The sequence below is a fragment of the Triticum urartu genome, chromosome 3 (assembly GCF_003073215.2).
Source record: "Triticum urartu cultivar G1812 chromosome 3, Tu2.1, whole genome shotgun sequence".
Taxonomy (NCBI): domain Eukaryota; kingdom Viridiplantae; phylum Streptophyta; class Magnoliopsida; order Poales; family Poaceae; genus Triticum; species Triticum urartu.
The window spans coordinates 22,960,113-22,978,718 of NC_053024.1; the positions used below are offsets into that span (position 1 = coordinate 22,960,113).

Below are 18,606 nucleotides of genomic sequence, written 5' to 3' on the forward strand. Positions count from 1 at the left end.
CGGAGGCAAGCGATTTCAATATGGTCCAAGCAGCCTCGCCTCTCTTCCGCAGAGGCCTTACGACAAGTCCGAGGAGGAAAAGACAGCCATATCGAAGGCTGAGGTGGAAGTCCATTTTGCACCGAAACCGCCACTATCGCCAAGGGAGAAAGTGCCTGAGGAAAAGATTGACCACTTCATTCGTATGGCTAGAGCACCAGCTCCCAAGCCTGTTGACACAGACTATGAGCGCCACCTCAGGAAGTTAAATCGAGCACGTCTACAGAAAGACGCGAGCTCGAGGTCGAGCAAATCAGCTGGCAAAACATGCGGTAAAACCGTTCCCCAGCTGGGAGAACAGGCGGCGCAATCAATCCCCCCGCTTGTTGTGCCAACAACACATGAGAGTAGGCGCGCCCAATATTATTGTGGGCAAACCGTTTACGTTCCCGAGCTGGGCGATGTGGTAATAACCGAGGAGCATATTGAGCAGGCTGAAATCCTTAAGATCACTATTGGACAACTCCTCGATATTGATCCCATGTCTCCGACTAGAGAGGAGGAAATAAAACGGAAATATGTCCGGGGCCAACCTTTGGTCGAGTCAGACGAGGTCAAGAAGCTCTCAACGAGAATGTATGAATTGCATCAATGGTACATGGACATTACCAAGATTTCCAATCGAGAGTCCCTCATGGTGAATGTCAAGAAGGACCATTACTATCATGAGAAAGCTGTGTCCGTTGAGTATTCAGAACTATTTCAGTTATACAATCAAGACACACTTGACAAATCTATCATCAGTTGCTATTGTTTGTAAGTGATTTCTTTCTGTAATGATCATTTTGATCAATCATTACCTGTAATTATCCTCACTATATTCTTTTCTGTGGTATTATGCAGGATGAAGATTTATGAAATGAAAAAAGGTGGACGCTATGGCATTGGGTTCGTTGAACCAAATACCATTAATGAATACACATGGAAATTAGATCCATATTACGAAAAAAGTGTAGAGGAAAGCATGCTAGAGTTCTTCAAGCGCCTTAAATACAATGAAGATATACTACTTCCTTACAACTTCGAGTGAGTCACACTGTCTTGTACTACAAATTCTGTTTTTGCCTACTAGCTAGCTACATGTTTTTGCTTACATATACCCGCTTAATTAAGACATGCAAACATGTGTGCATGCAGATTTCACTCGATTTTGTTAATCATTAAAGTTGATGAAGGAACAGTTGAAGTACTAGACTCACTACTTAAGAAACCAACTGACTACACCATCGTGAAGTGGATAGTCAACAGGTAATTTCAATCATTATTAACTATATCTCGGCCTATTTAATTAGTTTATCATTTCCTGATAACAACTATTTAATAACCCATTTATTCATTTTCTTTGTCGGCGGGCGGGGCTTGGTCAAAGTTCATCAGCGTCACTCCAGGCCAATGGAAATGAAATCTGAAATTATATCGACCCATGGTAAGTAATTAAGTAGTACTAGTTACCTGTCATCTCTTTAATTATCATGCTTGATTAATTATTATCTGATCAAATTCCATTCTCGTAAAGGCCCTGAAGCAGGCGTCGGGGAATAATATGTGTGCATACTATGTTTGCGAGAACATTCGCATGATGGCGTCCGAAAGGAGCAGATCTCAAAGACAGGAGTGGGTACATTTGTCAGAACACTATTCACAATTTTTACACCATTATCGATATCTCGTCACACAACTAATACACATGCATATTGATCTCCTTCTTAACAGTTTAAAGAATTTCGTAAGGCCGCATAAAAGCTCCTACCAGAGGACCGCATACAAGCAATTCAAGAGGAAATAGCGGGATTTTTGCTCGATCAGGTCATAGATCCCAAAGGAGAATACTTTTACCCGCTACCGCCCCATGAGCCACTTCCAATTGTTATCGTGCTCCGAAGGCACCAATTAGGAGAAATTGTATATAGCTAGCTAATTGTGTATATATATATATATATATATACATGTGTGTATATATGTGTGAATTAATTAATGGTGGTTGTGAGACATTCGATGATATATATATATATATATATATATATATATATATATATATATATATATATATATATATGTGTGTGTGTGTGTGTGTGTGTGTGTGTGTGTGTGTGTGTGTGTGTGTGTGTGTATGTGTATGTATGTATATATATGTATATATATATGATCGGTTCTACTAGAAATTCTATTTATATATATGCATAACGTGTACAATATGTAGTATCGTAAAATACCAGCAAATGAAAAAGAATTAAATGGAAAATACAAAATTAAATGAAAAAGAAATCATAAACCCCAAACCCCCCAACCTTTTAATACCGGTTGATGTCACCAACTGGTACTAAAGGGCTCCCTGCCCCCGGAGCTGGCTCGTGCCACGTGGTTGCCCTTTAGCACCGGTTCGTGCTGAACCGGTAATAAAGGGGGGACCTTTAGTGCCCACATTTTAGTGCCGGTTACCGAACCGATACTAAAGGATCTTACAAAACGGTGCTATTGCCCGGTTCTGCACTAGTGATAGGGCGCTCATGGTGGAGGCGATTATGGAGGCAGCGGTGGAAGCGGTGGTGGAAGCAGCGGTGCTGGAGGCGGTGCCTGCCATGGGTTCCTCTCGGCGTCTCTCTTCTTTCTCTCGTGATCAACTAGATCGATCTTATTCGAGGTAGGCTAGATGTACGAGAGGAAGAGCTCTGATTACCATGTAAGAGTATTGTGGAAGCGTATCAACTCCGTAGGGCCGCGTGTGGTTTATATTGATCGATGGCGAAAGCCTGCCATGGCGTACAAGCATAGGAAGATCGCTAGAATTCATCCCGTTACATGAGGATAAGGAGTTTTAAACAAACAGAGATATACAGAAGACGTAGAGGATTCTATCTCTACTTTGTCTAACAGTCGTCTCTGAAGCCGCGGAAGCACGAGCTAACTCGAAGCACATTTTCTTTTTCTGGACCAGCACCCAGTGCACTGAGGAGTAGGAGGCTTAACTGGCTGGATTACTTGACTAGTGGGTGTTGAGGGATGTTCCGAAATTACTGTTTTTTATAGAAAAGAAGGATTACCTCCGGCCTTTGCATCAGAATAATACATTCAGCATCTGAAATGACAGTGTGGTACGGGTATTAGTATTTACGAGGTCGTTCATATGGCACGCCTAGGAGATGTGACTTCTGTTCACACTTTGACGCGCAAACACACACACACATCCCCGACGCCTAGTTGTTGCTAATCGATCAGTTTCGTCTTGGGCAGCATGCTGTGGTGGTCGCGGTCGTGCTCCCCCAGTCCAAGTCATCGGGGGGATCAGAGTAAATACAACAGCAGGCTTATAGCTCGCTCACATGTCAACTCTGTCTGTGGAGAAGATTTTTCTTTGAGAATCTATGTTGAGGAGATTTTAGGTTCTGGTATGACTTGAACTCCTCCATATCACATACCCATCTTTAGCCCGCTCATATACTTGTGCGCAATGTCACTTACATGCTAAATGAGAAAGGCATATCTACACTAATAATGAATGGTATTATGTTTTGAAACGTAAATATTATATATTTTTTCCGAAGTCAAACATTACAAAACAAGATCAACATTTGTAAGACCAAATATGATTCTCTCTCTCTCTCTCTCAAGCTCCGATGACGGTTCACAATGACAATGGTCGGATGTGTTATGCTTGTCACATACCAAAAAAACACGTGATAACAGATCAAACTTTGCTAAATTTAGGGTGCAGAGAATTATAGTTTGAAAAGTTAAGTAAACATTTATAGGTTGTTTGTAGGTGTAGCATTATTGGCAATATAATGTTACGTCTCTGTGGGCACTGCACGCCTTGTCCAATAATTATCACATTACACAACGCAGGTGAGCCGAGGCGTGGGCACGGCATAGAGCCGTGTGGAGCGTGACGCGGTGAGGCCAAAAATGTCGCCCATGTCAAGCTCTGTTGGCTTCATGCCGTTCGGCAGCTTCCAGTTGAAACCATGCACCAGCTGCGCGACGGCGAACTCAACCGCATGTTGGCCGAGCCCCTGCGCAGGGCATGATCGTCTGCCAGACCCAAACGGCAAGAACTCATAGCAGCTTCCCTTGAGGTCTAGCCCGGTGGCCTCGCCCTCGCCGGCCATGAACCGTGCTGGTCGAAATGTGTCAGCATCCTTCCAGGCCCCACAGTCGCGGTTGATCGCCCATGCATTGACCAACACGCGGGAACCTCTCGGTACGAAGTAGCCGCCAACAATACAGTCCTTGGCGGCCTCGTGGAGGAGCACCGGGATGGGCGGGTGCATGCGAAGCGCCTCCTTTACGACGCACCTGAGGAAAGGGAGCTTGTCGAGGTCGGATTCTTCAACAGCCCGGTCGAGCCCCACCACATCGGCAAGTTCCTGCTGCAGCCGCCCGAGCTCGTCTGGGCTACGCATCATCTCTGCCATCGCCCACTCGGTTGTGGACCCCACCGTCTCCGGTCCACCAAATAGCATGTCCTATATGCCGTACGAAGATAGCCACGTCACCACAATAGTAGGAAAAAATATTCCTTTTCTTTTAGGAAGTCATATACCAGTACAACGATAAAACCAAACAAATGGAACTCTTTTTACATATGTGTGGAATTTCTTCTTTTTGTGGGTGTGGAAATTCTTTTTAGCATTTCATATTATGGATAGACACTAGCTATCTTAAAAATTGTACTCCCTCGGTTCCAAAATACCTGTCCTGCTTTTAGTTTATTATTAGTATTATTAGTACGAGCAATGCTACACATACATGTTCCTACAGGAGTTTACATGATTGATTTGATGTGGCAGTTTTTGATTGGGTGTAAAGGGAGGACGCGGGCCCATCCCCATAAAAATGGGGGGGGGGGGGGGTGTGTTTATCTGTAACAGCCTTTAAAGTCCCGTACGTGTAGCATTTTTGTATTAGTACTCCGTTGCAAAAAAAGAACATCAGTAGTACTCAGTAATAAAAAAAGTACCAAATGAAGTTCGTGAGATTGTGTGAACAGAGATAGTATACCAGTCCAGCAAATTACTCGCGTACCATGATCATAGCTTTGACGTTATCCCGCGTGAAGCGGAGAGCGTCCTCTCTGCGCTTGCCGCCGACAGGGTTTGCGTCAGCGAGGAAGGCGAGCAGGCCATCTACCAAGTCGGCGTCGGGGTCTGCCGGGTTCTTGCCCCTCCTCATGTGCTCGTCCACGATCTTGTCGATGAACCTGTCAAGAGCGCCGCGCGCCACGCTGAGCCGGCGGTCGAAGCCACGACGGCCCACCCAGGCGAGCCACGGGAAGAAGTCACCGACGTGGAACAATCCTAGCAGCCTGGAGAACTCCTGGAGGATGGCGACGAACTCGATGAGCCCGTCCTCGTCGCGGGTGCTGAAGGCCGCGCGGAAGATGACGCTGACGGTGAGGTTAAAGATGAGCTCGCCGAGGTTGACGGCCTCGCCGCTGCGCCGGCCGACCTCGCGGGCCAGCGCCCCGTACCCTTCGCGCACGGCGACCCACGTCTCGGCGCGGCGGCGGCTGAAGATCCTGGTGACGCAGAGCTTGCGCATCTGGCGCCAGTAGGCGCCGTTGTGCGCGAACGCCATGTCGGAGCGGCCGTACGTGAGGTAGACGACGGCGATGGTCGCCGGGCGGTTCGCGAAGGCGCCGTCCTGCGCGTGCAGCACCTCGCGCGCGTACTGGGGCGTCGACACGGCGAACACGTGGAGCCAGCCGAAGCGGAGGTGCAGCAGCCCGCCGAACTGCTTCGCTAACGCGGCCAGGCCGCGGTGGGTCAGCTGGTCCACCAGTGTCATGTTGCCGATGACCGGCAGCGGCTTGGGCCCCGGAGGAAACGGCGCTCTACCCAGCCGCCGCCTCTGCATGGCTACGAAGGCCAGTGAGGCGAGGAACAGCCACATCAGTGGATCCCCGACGAGTTCCATGGCGATCTTTGCAAAGGTCGCCATTGACAATACTCACGATCGAGCACGATCTATCACTGCCTAGCTTCAAACAAGAAACTCCGCTGTTATCCGCGTGGATGCATGTGGCCTTTATATATACTACCGTAGTTGAAAAACAGTAGCGCGTCACACCGCATGATAGCAATTGCAAACGAGGCCGACTATTTTCTTTTCTTTTTTTCTTGTGGGTGAAGTGTTCCTTTGTTTTATTCCACTTGCACGCCCCACGCGTCACACGTGAACTAGCATTAGTGTTTCTGTTTTCGCATCAAATAATTAATACTCCCACCGGATGGGTTTTCACAAGGCTTTACTTGATTTTTATGTTTGACTCTAATTATCGAGAAAAATATCAACATGCACGCTATCAAATCAATTTCACTAGATCCAACGTAAAATATTATTCTCATGCTGTATTTACGCAAAGTACCTATTAAAAATAATATTTTTATTGATAAACCTGAAGAACCTTAAATTGGCTATTTCCGTGCTTGGGAGCCTTAGCCTCGCATGAGCCTGGACCAAGAATAATCAACAGATACTTTTGTGGATTTCATAAAAATAACCTAAGTGAGATATGTTGAAACATCTAAATCCGTGACTTTTCAAAACAAAATAACAATGTAATTTATAATTCATAAAAGAAAGCGCATGGTATATGTTTGATGCCTTAGATCAGTAGTCGAGGGCTCTTTTATGGGTGGAGTTTTTTTTTTGAGCTGTTTGGATGGAGTTGTTAGGATTTTTTTAAATGGAGTTGGTGCTACGGGGGAGTGTATAGCTATATATATGTCCAGTCAGCATATATAGCTTGTGTAGTGCTCCCAATAGTTGGGGATTTCAAGCTAAGCGCCTTCAATTAGTAAGCTATAACACAAGCAGTGTATTGGGGATTTCTAGCTAGGCACCTTCAATTAGTAAGCTGACACAAGCAATGTATGTTGATTGTTTTATAACACGTGAACGTGTGGACATTAAACTTAGGTTTCAACGGGGCTCTGTGCCGTTGGATTCACGCCACGGCTGCATGCGCAAATCAGATCTCAACAACCTTATGGGGTGACGTTGTAGGGGATGGAGGTGTTGTGGCATCTACTGTGTTTGCTGGGATTTTCAAGATCATTGTAGCATTCGGTGGCAGCAGAGAATTGTCGCCCGTACCCCTTTAAATGGCCTCTATAATTTGCGGAATTTTCAAAACACGGATAGGATTGTATGTGCAACAAAATTGTGGACATAGGGAGTTTTGCGGAATTGTGTGTTTGATTTATGTTATTAAAGGGAAAACATATGAATAAAAAATTACTACCTCGAGTTGCCAGTGCAATTGGTACGCACCACAAAATTACTCCTCGTCGAAGTTTCGGTTGCAAGGGCACATGTGTCAGGCTAGGCACATGGCAGCAAGTAAGTTCTCCAAGTAAGTTTCAGTAGTGGAGTTGGGACCATACAGTGATGTGATCAAACGGCACATTTCTTTAGGAGCGAAAGAAAAGGAACAACGGCATATTGGGTCCGCTTGTGATGTTCATTCTTCAACTACTTTAATTAGGTGCTACTATATTAGAACATAAAGTGACACGTTGCCGCACCCATCTATAAGATGTACCGCTCTTACCAGGTCTGTCGGACTTAGGTTGTTTTTTGGTGCTACACAAAAACATATCACTAGGTTCATATTCGAATGAAGTTCTTAAATATATATTTACTTTTTGTGGCATGTAAGACATAGTTTATTACTAAGCACTTCGAATCAGTGGCTCATTTTCCTGAAGCTTGTCGCGACAAGGCAAGCAGATAAACTTCTCTCGGAGCAACTGAAAGTAGCAGAGCAAACTTCCTATCGCAATAATCATGTAACGAGCGAAAATTTGAATTTGAATTTGAATTTTTGTATGAAGGTTCTAGTGATAAGTACAATCACGGAGCGCCCGATGGGCGGGCGTGTGAAGGTCAGTGATCAGGAGCGGCGCTCGGCTCGTTGGTGTTTCTCTGGGGGTGTCACCTGTGGTCAGTGGGGTTCGACGTGACTTAACGGCTGATCGTACAAAATGCAAACACAAGTTCAAAGATTCATATCAGGGAGAAGACATATGTCAAATTCAGCAAACTCCAATTTTTCTCATATCAGCGTAACCAAGGATCAGAGCGCAACACTTTTTCGACTTGCGAAGCATCAGCCTATTCCCTGTCCTTTTTTGTTGAGGTGGAACAACCACTCTATTAGCTTCAACGTGTGGACATTAAACTTCGGTTTCAATGGGGCTCTGTGCCGTTGGATTAACGCTAAGGTTGCACGTGGAAATCAGATCTCAAGAACCTCATGGGCTGACATTGTAGGGAATGGAGGTGTTGTGGCATCTACTGTGTTTGCTGGGACTCGCAGGATCATTCAAGCATTCGGTGGCAGCAGAGAATTGCTGCCCATACCCGTTTAAAGGGCCTCCATAAGTCGCTGAATTTTGAAACATGGATATGATTGTATGTGCAACAAAATTGTGGACATGGGGTGTTTTTGCAGAATTGTGTGTTTGATTTGTACAAAAGCGAAAACATATGAATAAAAAATACACATTCAAATTAAGATAAAAACTGTTCAATTTTTTTAACATTTAAACAAATGCAAATGTAAGATTAGGTTGATATTAAATTTCTTATGGTTTTTGCCTTGTTCTGCGTGAAAGAAATCTTTAAAATAGGTTTCAATGAGTGGATTGTAAAGTTCATTTGTTTTCCCCACGAAACATATACCAAGGCCAGCGAGGCGAGGAACAACCAGATCAGTGGATCCCCGAGGAGTTCCATGCCGATCTTTGCAAAGGTCGCCAATGACAATACTGCACGATCGAGCACGATCACTGCCTTCAAACAAGAAACTCCGTTGTTATCCTTGTGGATGCATGGGGGCCTTTATATATACTACCGTAGTTGAAAAACTGTAGTGTCACACCGCATGATAGCAATTGCAAATGAGGCCGACTATTTTTTTTCTTTTTTGCTTGCGGGTGAAGTGTTTTGTTTTATTCCACTTGCACACCCCACGCATCACACGTGAACTATCATTAGTGTTTCTGTTTTCGCGTCAAATAATTAATACTCCCACCGGATGGGTTTACACAAGGCTTTACTTGATTTTTAAGTTGGACTCTAATTATCGAGAAAAATATCAACATGCACACTATCAAATCAATGTCACTAGATCAAACATAAAATAGTATTCTCATGCTGTATTTATGCAAAGTACCTGTTGAAAATAATATTTTCTTGATTAACCTGAAGAACCTTAAATTGGCTATTTCCGTGCTTGGGAGCCTTAGCCTCACATGAGCCTGGACCAAGAATAATCAACAGATACTTGTGTGGATTTCATATAAATAACCTAAGTGAGATATGTTGAAACATCTAAATCCCTGACATATTAAAACAAAATAACAAAGCAATTTGTAATTCATAAAAGAAGGCGCATGATATATTGTTTGATTCCTTAGATGAATAGTCGAGGGCTCTTTTATGGGTAGAGTTTTTTTTTTTTGAGTTATTTGGATGGAGTTGTTAGGATTTTTTTTTAAATGGAGCTGCTGCTACGGGGGAGGGTATATAACTGTATATATGTCCACTCAGCATATATAGCTTGTGTAGTGCTCCCAATAGTTGGCAATTTCAAGCTAAGCGCCTTAAATTAGTAAGCTATAACACCACCAGTGTATTGGGGATTTCTAGCTAGGCACCTTCAATTAGTAAGTTGACACAAGCAGTGTATGTTAATTGTTTTATAACATGTGAACGTGTGGACATTAAACTTAGGTTTCAACGGGGCTCTGTGCCATTGGATTAGACTAGCCACAGTGGAGAGTAACATACACTAGTAACATACACATATCCCTAGACTATGTTACTATCTTCATAATGGGTAGTAAAGTATGGCAACATGCAAATCCTCATTTATTAGATTATAGACTCATATTGTATTGGGACATGTGATGTTACCGTAACTAGCTAAGTTACTCAAACTACCTCTCTCCTCATTAACTCATTGCCACATAAGCAAATTTGCTGAGTTGGACTCGATGTTACTGCTGAAGTTACTCCCACTGTGGCTAGTCTTAACGCCACGACTGCACCGGGAAATCAGATCTCAACAACCTCATGAGGTGACGTTATAGGGGATAGAGGTGTTGTGGCATCTAATGTGTTTGCTAGGATTCTTAGGCCTTGTACAATGCTAGGTGCTTAGGGAGGTGCTTTAAAAAATAAATCGGGTTTTTCTGAAGCACATGTGACTATTTCTACAGAAGAGACGCATAATTAAGCGTCTATCATGTTCAAATAAGCACCGATGCTGAAGGAAAGTTTGGTTTATTTCTCCAAACACCTCTCCTAAGGACCTTGCATTGTACACGGCCTCAGGATCATTCTAGCTTTCGGTGGTAGCAGAGAATTGTCGACCATACCCCTTTAAAGGGCCTCTATAATTCATGGAATTTTCAACATATGGATAGGATTGAATGTGCAACAAAATTGTGGACTAGGGAGTTTTGCAGAATTGTGTGTTTGATTTATAATAAAGGGAAAACATATGAATAAAAAATTACTACCTCGAGTTGCCAGTGCACTTGGTACGCACCACAAAATTACTCCTCGTCGAAGTTTGGGTTGCAAGGGCACATGTGTCAAGCTAGGCACATGGCAGCAAGTAAGTTTGAGTAGTCGAGTTTGGACCATACAATGATGTGATCAAACGACACATTTCTTTAGGAGCGAAAGAAAAATAGCAATGGAATATTGCCTCAAGAACCATAAATTGGCTATTTCGGTGCTTGGGAGCCTTAGGCTCACATGAGTCTGGACCAAGAATAATCAACAAATACTTTTGTGGATTTCATAAAAATAACCTTAGTGAGATATGTTAAAACATCTAAATCCTTGACTTTTTAAAACAAATAATAACGCAAATTATTATTCATAAAAGAAGGCGCATGATATATTATTTGATACCCTAGAGTAGTTGAGGGTTCTTTTATGGGTGGAGTTGTTAGGATTTTTTTTAATGGAGTTGGTGGTACGGGGGAGGGTATATATATGTCCAGTCAGCATATGTAGTTTGTGTAGTGCCCCCAATAATTGGGGATTTCAAGCTAAGCGCCTTCAATTAGTAAGCTATAACACGAGCGGTGTATTGGGGATTTCTAGCTAAGCACCTTTCAGTTAGCAAGCTGACACAAGCAGTGTATGTTAAGGGCTCCTTTGATTCAAAGGATCTACACATGAATTTTGGAGGATCATAATCCTTAGGATTTTTTCCTATGTTGGCTGTTTGATTTAAATGATTGAATCTTACGGGAATTTTTTCTAAGGATTTCTTTGTACTACTTTTCACAGGATTTCTACCATCCACTCAAACCTCTTTGAAGGAATCCTTTGTTTCCCTATGATGCAATCAAACAACCCAAAATCCTATAGGATGGAGATGAGCATGACATTCCAATCCTATGTTTTTCCTATTCCCGTGTTTTCAGAATCCTATGAATCAAAGAAGCCCTAATTGTTTTATAACATGTGAATGTGTGGACATTAAACTTAGGTTTCAACGAGGCTCTGTGCCGTTGGATTGACACCACGGCTGCACGCGGAAATCAGATCTCAACAACCTCATGGGGTGACGTTGTGGGGGGTGGAGGTGTTGTGTCATCTACTGTGTTTGCTGGGATCGTCAAGATCATTCTAGCATTCGGTGGCAGCAGAGAATTGTCGCCTATACCCCTTTAAAGGGCCTCTATAATTCACGGAATTTCCAAAACACGGATAGGATTGTATGTGCAACAAAATTGTTGACATAGAGAGTTCTGCTTATGGCTGCGCATCGTTCCGACGCAGAGGCCGGAGGCAAGCCTTCTTTTCCAAAAAAAAGGGAGTTCTACAGAATTGTGTGTTTGATTTATATTAAATGGAAAACATATGAATGAAAAATTACTACCTCAAGTTGCCAATGTACTTGGTACGCAACACAAAATTTACTCCTGGTCGAAGTTTGGGTTGCAAGGGCACATGTGTCAAGCTAGGCACATGGCAGCAAGTAAGGTTGAGTAGTGGAGTTTGGACCATACAGTGATGTGATCAAACGGCACATTTCTTTAGGAGCGAAAGAAAAAGAACAACGGCATATTGCGTCCGCTTGTGACGTACACTCTTCAACTACTTTAATTAGGTGCAATATATAGAACATAAAGTGACATGTTGCCGCAGCCATCCATAAGATATACCGCTCTTACCGGGTCAGTCGGACTTACGTTGGTTTTAGGTGTTACACAAAAACATATCACTGGAATCATATTCGAATGAAGTTCTTAAATATATATTTACTTTTTGTGGCATATAAGACATATTTTATTACTAAGCGCTTAGAACAGTGGCTCATCTTCCTGGAGCTTGTCGCGATAAGGCAAGCAGATAAACTTCCCTTGGAGCACCTGAAAGAAGCAGAGCAAACTTCCCGTCGCAGTAGTCATGTATTGAGTGAAAATTTGAATTTGAATTAATGGATGAAGGTTCTAGTGATAAGTAAAATCACGCCTGATGGGTGGGCGTGTGAAGGTCAGTGATCAGGAGTGGTGCTCGGCTTGTTGGTGTTTCTCTGTGTGTGACCTGTGGTCACTGGGGTTTTACGTGACTTAACGGCTGATCGTACAAGATGCAAAAAGAAATTCAAAGATTCATATCAGGGAGAAGACATGCCAAATTCAGCAAACTCCAATTTTTCTCATATCAGTGTAACCAAGGATCAAGAGCGCACATTTTTTTGACCCGTGAAGCATCAGCCGATTCACTGTCTTTTTTTAGGTGGAACAACCATTCTATTATCACTCTGGCTCAACAAACGTGTTGGCTTCAATGTATCTTACATCAGGTGGCAGGTTTGTTATAGTTAACAAGATTGTAGTCGTAGTAGGCCAAAGTGTGTCCTAGATAGTTCTTTCTTTCTTTTTCTTTTTCTTTTTGCAAAAAACCACTCAGATCTATTAGCAACACCAGCAGTACAAACAATCCCAACAAAGTAGAAAATTACAACAAGGTCCAAACGGAGTCAACCGCCGGTGACGCACCTTAGCTGCGTCTCTATTGCCGGAGCCAGCATGTCCTTGTTGTGGCAGATGGGATGTCACTGGTCCCCGATCGTGTTAGATCATCACCCCAGAAGAAAGAATCGTCCATGGTGGAAGTGCTACAAATCCAGAAGAGCTCCACCCCTGCCCAAGCGGATCACATCGATGACAAAGGCATCCTAACCTCGCCAGCCCCATGGGATGGTAGGAAACTACGCCGACGACCCGACGATTCCGTCTAGATCGATGAAGTTGCAGTCAATCAGATCCCAGGAAAAGAACTCGATGTCGCATCGCCGCCATCCACCAAGCGTCGAGGCCACGAGAGACAAATCTCGCCGTTGCGCACGAGCAGCAAGAAGACCGAGCTGCGAGATTCTTCGCGCCGCCACGAGAGACGCTGTGGTGAAGGTGGATCCGCTGCAATTTATTCTGACGCAGCGTCGTCGCCACCACCCGAACGGCGCCTAGAAACCAAACCCTAACCCTATCAACAAGCTGGACGCAAAGAACCGGTGTTCCCCACCCTCACGCTGCTGGCGGCGAATGGTTGGGAGAGGGACCACCGCCCTCGCCGGCTGGATGGGAGGGACACAATCGCTTGCTGTTTCGCCTCACACGTGAAGGTTATGGAATATGCATTGGGCACGACAACCGCTCACACTTGCATATAATTTTTCTGGAATTCAAAAGCAGTGTCCTTGTAGTTTTATTGTATAGATTCTGTTTACGAAAGATTTTAGGACACGTTTAACCGGTGGCCGGCTGCCCACTAGCCCTTCGTGGTGGCTGGTCGAAAAAGGTAAGTTTTTGTCTCCCTGACTTATGTTAGAAAAAGTAAACAGGTATGGATATATGTGAAGAGAATAAATAATTGCAAATCATACATGTGAATGAATGTGAACGCATTTAATTCGTGTTTTCAGTTTTTTAAGAAATCATAAATTTCAAACCGCGCATCGAAATTAAGATCCGTTTTCACTGTTGGAACCCTCGCGACGTGCTCTTCAAAAGTAAATCCAGCATGAGGATGTTTCGACGAACTAGTCTTCTTGCCAACTAAACATCAATGTCTGTGCAACTAGACTACATTACCGCGCCAACTGAGCATATGTGTGCGCCAATAGTCGTGCCAACTAAACTACATTGATGCGCCAACTGAGAATGTGTGTGCCAATAGTCCTGCCAACTAAATATCAATGTGTGCAACTAGACTACATTGTCGCGTCAATTGCGCATACCTGTGTGCAACTAGTGCCTTGCCAACTAAACATCAATGTGTGTGCAACTAGACTATATTACAAGCCAACTAAGCATATATTTGTGCAACTAGTCTTCCTGCCAACTAAACATCAATGTGTGTGCAACTAGACTACGTTACAAGCCAACTAAATATCAATGTGTGTGCAACTAGACTACATTACAAACTATGACAATTCATATGCGACTATGCGGATCAGATTATGCAAATCTGTGGCCATGGATGTGCCAACTAGGACTACTATGTGTGCAACTACAACTACTGTGGATGCAGCTCCAAAAAACTAGGTTTAAAAAAATTGCACCATGTAGTAATAAAGTTGCACAAAGCATTACTGAAGTTGCACAATATAGCGCCAAAGTTGGCATTAAAAAAAATTTCGTCGAAACATACCCATGCGGGATCTAGTTTTAAAGATCTCGTCGCAAAGAATTCAATAGTGAAGACGAATCTGAATTCTGACGCACAGTTTGAAAGATATGACTTTTTAAAAATTTGAAAACCAAAATAATTATATGTGAAGCTGTTTCTTTTAAATCGGACTAACCAGTGTGAACGCATTAAATACTGATAACGACATGCACTAGCAGACAAAAAAACAACTCATGCATGGCTAAAAAGCCCGGCCGCTCGTTGTCTCCAAATAATGCGTATGCACTTTTTAAATTTTAGAAAGATTTTATGTGAACAAGCCAGCCGAGGTGCTTGTAGCGAGTCGGGTTCGTTTGGTGTTAGTTACCGAGTCGGTAACGTGTTGGATGTGGCGTTCCTGTATCCCGTTATATACATGAGCAAATAAACAAAAAGGTGCAAGGTCACACACTATTAATCATGGATGCACGTACAAAGAGGAAAATGAATGATTGGTCCTTCATGGATACTCAGATAACGACATAATTGGTGATGTAGATGATGAGAAGAGCACATCACGTATAGTATTCTACCTTGGCCCGAACCCCATCAGCTGAAATTCCAAGAAGCAAAAGGTAATGGCACTGTCATCTTGCGAGCCAGAATACATAGCAGCTTGTCAAGCTATGTGGCTGGGAAGACTCCTAAGCAGTCTTGTAAAGCGGGAGGTGCAGAAGGTGTCACTGAAGATTGTCAACCAAGCTGCAATTTCATTGTATAAAAATCCAGTTCATTACGAGAGAAGCAAGCACATAGATACTTGGTCCATCACATTCGGAAGTGCATTGATGAAGGGATAATCGATATTCAGCACGTGAACATGAATGACCAGCTTGCCGACATTATAACCAAGTCCCTCAGGCAACAAAAGTTCATCAAGATGAGGAAGAAATTCGAACTACAAGCAATAGAGACAAATAAGCAACCGAATTAACGAGGTGAATGTCATAATTAATCAGGTCGTAGTCATACTATGTGTCAAGAGTCCTAGATAGTTTCATTGTTTATATTCGGTTTCTGGAAGATTTCACGTGAGTATACCACACGAGGTGCTTGCACCAAGTAGGGGTCGCACCGTGTTGGTTGTGGAGTCGGTAACGTGTTGGACGTGCCGTCCCTGTAACCCTTTATTATATATTACAGAAAATAAACAAAAACATGCAAGATCACGCATCGCAAAAAATCTTTCCTCTGATCTGTTTTTCAGTGTCGCCAAGTACGTGAGAATTCGCCGAGGCTTTCCGTCGAAAGAGAAAGATCGATTCGATCAAGCTAGTTCTACCTGGCTCGTACGTACGTGAGGCTACCCGGCTAGACGGACGTGGCACTGTTATCAATTAAGCTGTGTGCTTGCCTGCTTGCTTGGAAGCTAGCTTTGCACGCACTCGGTACATAACTCCTGGTGATTTGATCTAGAGTTTTGAAAAAAAATCTACAATTGGTATTTAGAGCCTCAATGATTTACGATGATGAACAATGAAGTTGAGTCAGCATGTCCGACAACGACGGTTTCAAGGCAAACAAGTCAGGCAACGATGGCTCCAAGGCAAATAAGAACGACTACAAGGTGAAGAAGACGGCAAATCAGCGACTAGTGGTGGAGAAACGGGTGGTGCAAACGTACTGTCGCATCGCAACATCCCCATCAAGTACCCGATGCTGGCCGATGTGAACTACGACGGGCAGTGAATATGAATATTATTTTCCAAACCCTTCAAGTGTGGTAGGAAATCCCGGTTGACGACGTTGACAATGAGTGCGAAGAAGTCTACATCCCTCAACACTTTTTTCCCTTCGCGAGTTGCTGCGGCATTAAGTGCATCGCCTCTCAGACAAGCAGGGTCAGCATCGCCATCCATGACAAAAACACTCGTGCAAGCCCCTCCGGGCATCCGTCTAGTTTCAGGCAATGCTGAACTACATTCAACTTTGTCCACACAAAAAAACGACTTGAATCATTTGAAGCATGATCATTCCCTGCTGCACCACCATCAAGCGTAACCACCACACCCTCATGACAATCAAAGTCGGCTTGCTTGCCTTTGGAAAAGGTCAACACTGCATAGTCTTGCCGCACAAGCTATGGCTCATCAGATTTGCCGCATTCACCTAGGGCTAGGGGCTGAACTGGTGTAGAATCTGCCTTCGTAAGGTCAACAATGTCATCAACAACCTCGCAACCCTCATCAGAATCACCGCCCAAATGGTCATCATCCAAGACATCGTCATGTCTAAAGCAGACGTAACACCCTCGCAACCTTCATCAGAATCAAGTGACACATGAGAAGACGTAACACATTGCCCTTCAAAAACCAGTCGAATACACATCCAAAACCAGGCTGATGGATAATGTCTTGATGTCGTGTCTAAAGCAGAGCACCAGCCTCAGATACCTCTCACAAAGAACACCGAACAATTACGTTGATCCTCTTAGAAGCACTGGCATTGTACACCACATACTTTGCCATTTTTTTCTTTGGACCATGGGCAGCGACCTGATCCCGAGGCTTCCTAGCAGCAACCTATCTGCAAGGAAATGAATGCAGTTAGCACGCGCCACGTCGGCGCAGTTATCTAAAAACACGGAAATAACAAAAGGAAAAGAGGGATAGAACAAACGAAAAAAGGGTAGCACACATGCATTATTTCCATCAAGCCTAGTGACATGAACAGATGGCCTTGCACATTCACCTCCAACATCTAAGCCCTCGAAACAAGCATGCTTTCCACCGAGTTTAACACTCGGAGCGACTTGGTCTTCCACTAAACCGCTGGCAATATGTGGACTCTGACATGGGGATGCAACAATGATCTTAGTGGATACAACACTAACAGTATGAGTGTCGAGACGGCCGTGCTTAATTTTTGAAATAGTAAACTTGTGCCTCGCGTGGCTAGAACATAATTCAGGGATACCATCACTGGTCAAAACCACACTTGCAGGTACATTCTGACAATTACCAAGATCCCTAGGTATACCGTCCTGCGTATGGCTTCCAGCTGCCTCCAGATCAAGTACTTCACTGGTGACATTTGTCGTATGAACTTGACATTTCGGAAACCATAATCGCTTCTCCAAACTACTTGACAAACTTTCTCAAGATGTCCAAGAGCAATCTAATTTTTCCTTGACAGATGGTATCCTCAAATTGAAAAACTGAGTCTAGATCGGAGCTGCCACCAAGTTCAGGGAAACTCTCCTTGATACCTTCCACAATTCTGCTATTGGGGGTCACTCTGGCATAAGAGCTACAATGAATAGGTTAAAGAAACACTTCTATTGGCCTAACATGAAAAAGGATGTATAACAATACATATCTGTTTGCCCTGTCAGCCAGCTCACCAAATTGGAGCATGTGCACTCTCCTGGCCTACTAGAGGATAGATCCTCTGAAAATACCAGTTGTGCCCTGGTCACATATTTCCGTGGACTTTACTGAGGCTCTTCCAAAATGTGAAGGGAAAGAAGTTATTCTGGTAGTGGTAGACAGATTAACCAAGTATGACCATTTTTTACCACTCAGCCACCCTTACTCAGTGGAATATGTTATTAGGCTGTTCCTGGACAACATTGTCAAACTACATGGCATGCCAGTAGCGATTGTCTCAGACAGAGACATAATCTTCACAAGAAAGTTCTATCAAGACATACTTACTAGTTTCAAAGTAAAGCTTAGTTTCAGCACAACACATCACCCCCAATCGGATGGGCAAACAGAACATGCAAATTAATGTTTGGAATAGTTTCTGAGGAATATGGTTTTTCAAAATCCAAGGACTGGATGAATTGGTTATCAATGGCCGAGTGGTGGTACAATACTACCTACCACACATCTTTAAAAGTCTCTCCATTTGAAGCAC

The 18,606-nt window shown here is 43.6% G+C and overlaps 1 protein-coding gene across 1 annotated transcript; it reads right to left on the bottom strand.

Moving 5' to 3' along the window:
- Positions 1–3,755: 3,755 nt before the first annotated feature.
- Positions 3,756–6,057, bottom strand: LOC125542479 (cytochrome P450 84A1-like). The gene is made up of 2 exons (XM_048705531.1): positions 5,062–6,057; positions 3,756–4,502 (listed from the first exon to the last, which is right to left on the bottom strand). The coding sequence occupies exons 1-2, from the start codon at positions 5,974–5,976 to the stop codon at positions 3,870–3,872; spliced, it is 1,548 nt and encodes a 515-aa protein (XP_048561488.1). The 5' UTR covers positions 5,977–6,057; the 3' UTR covers positions 3,756–3,869.
- Positions 6,058–18,606: the final 12,549 nt, after the last annotated feature.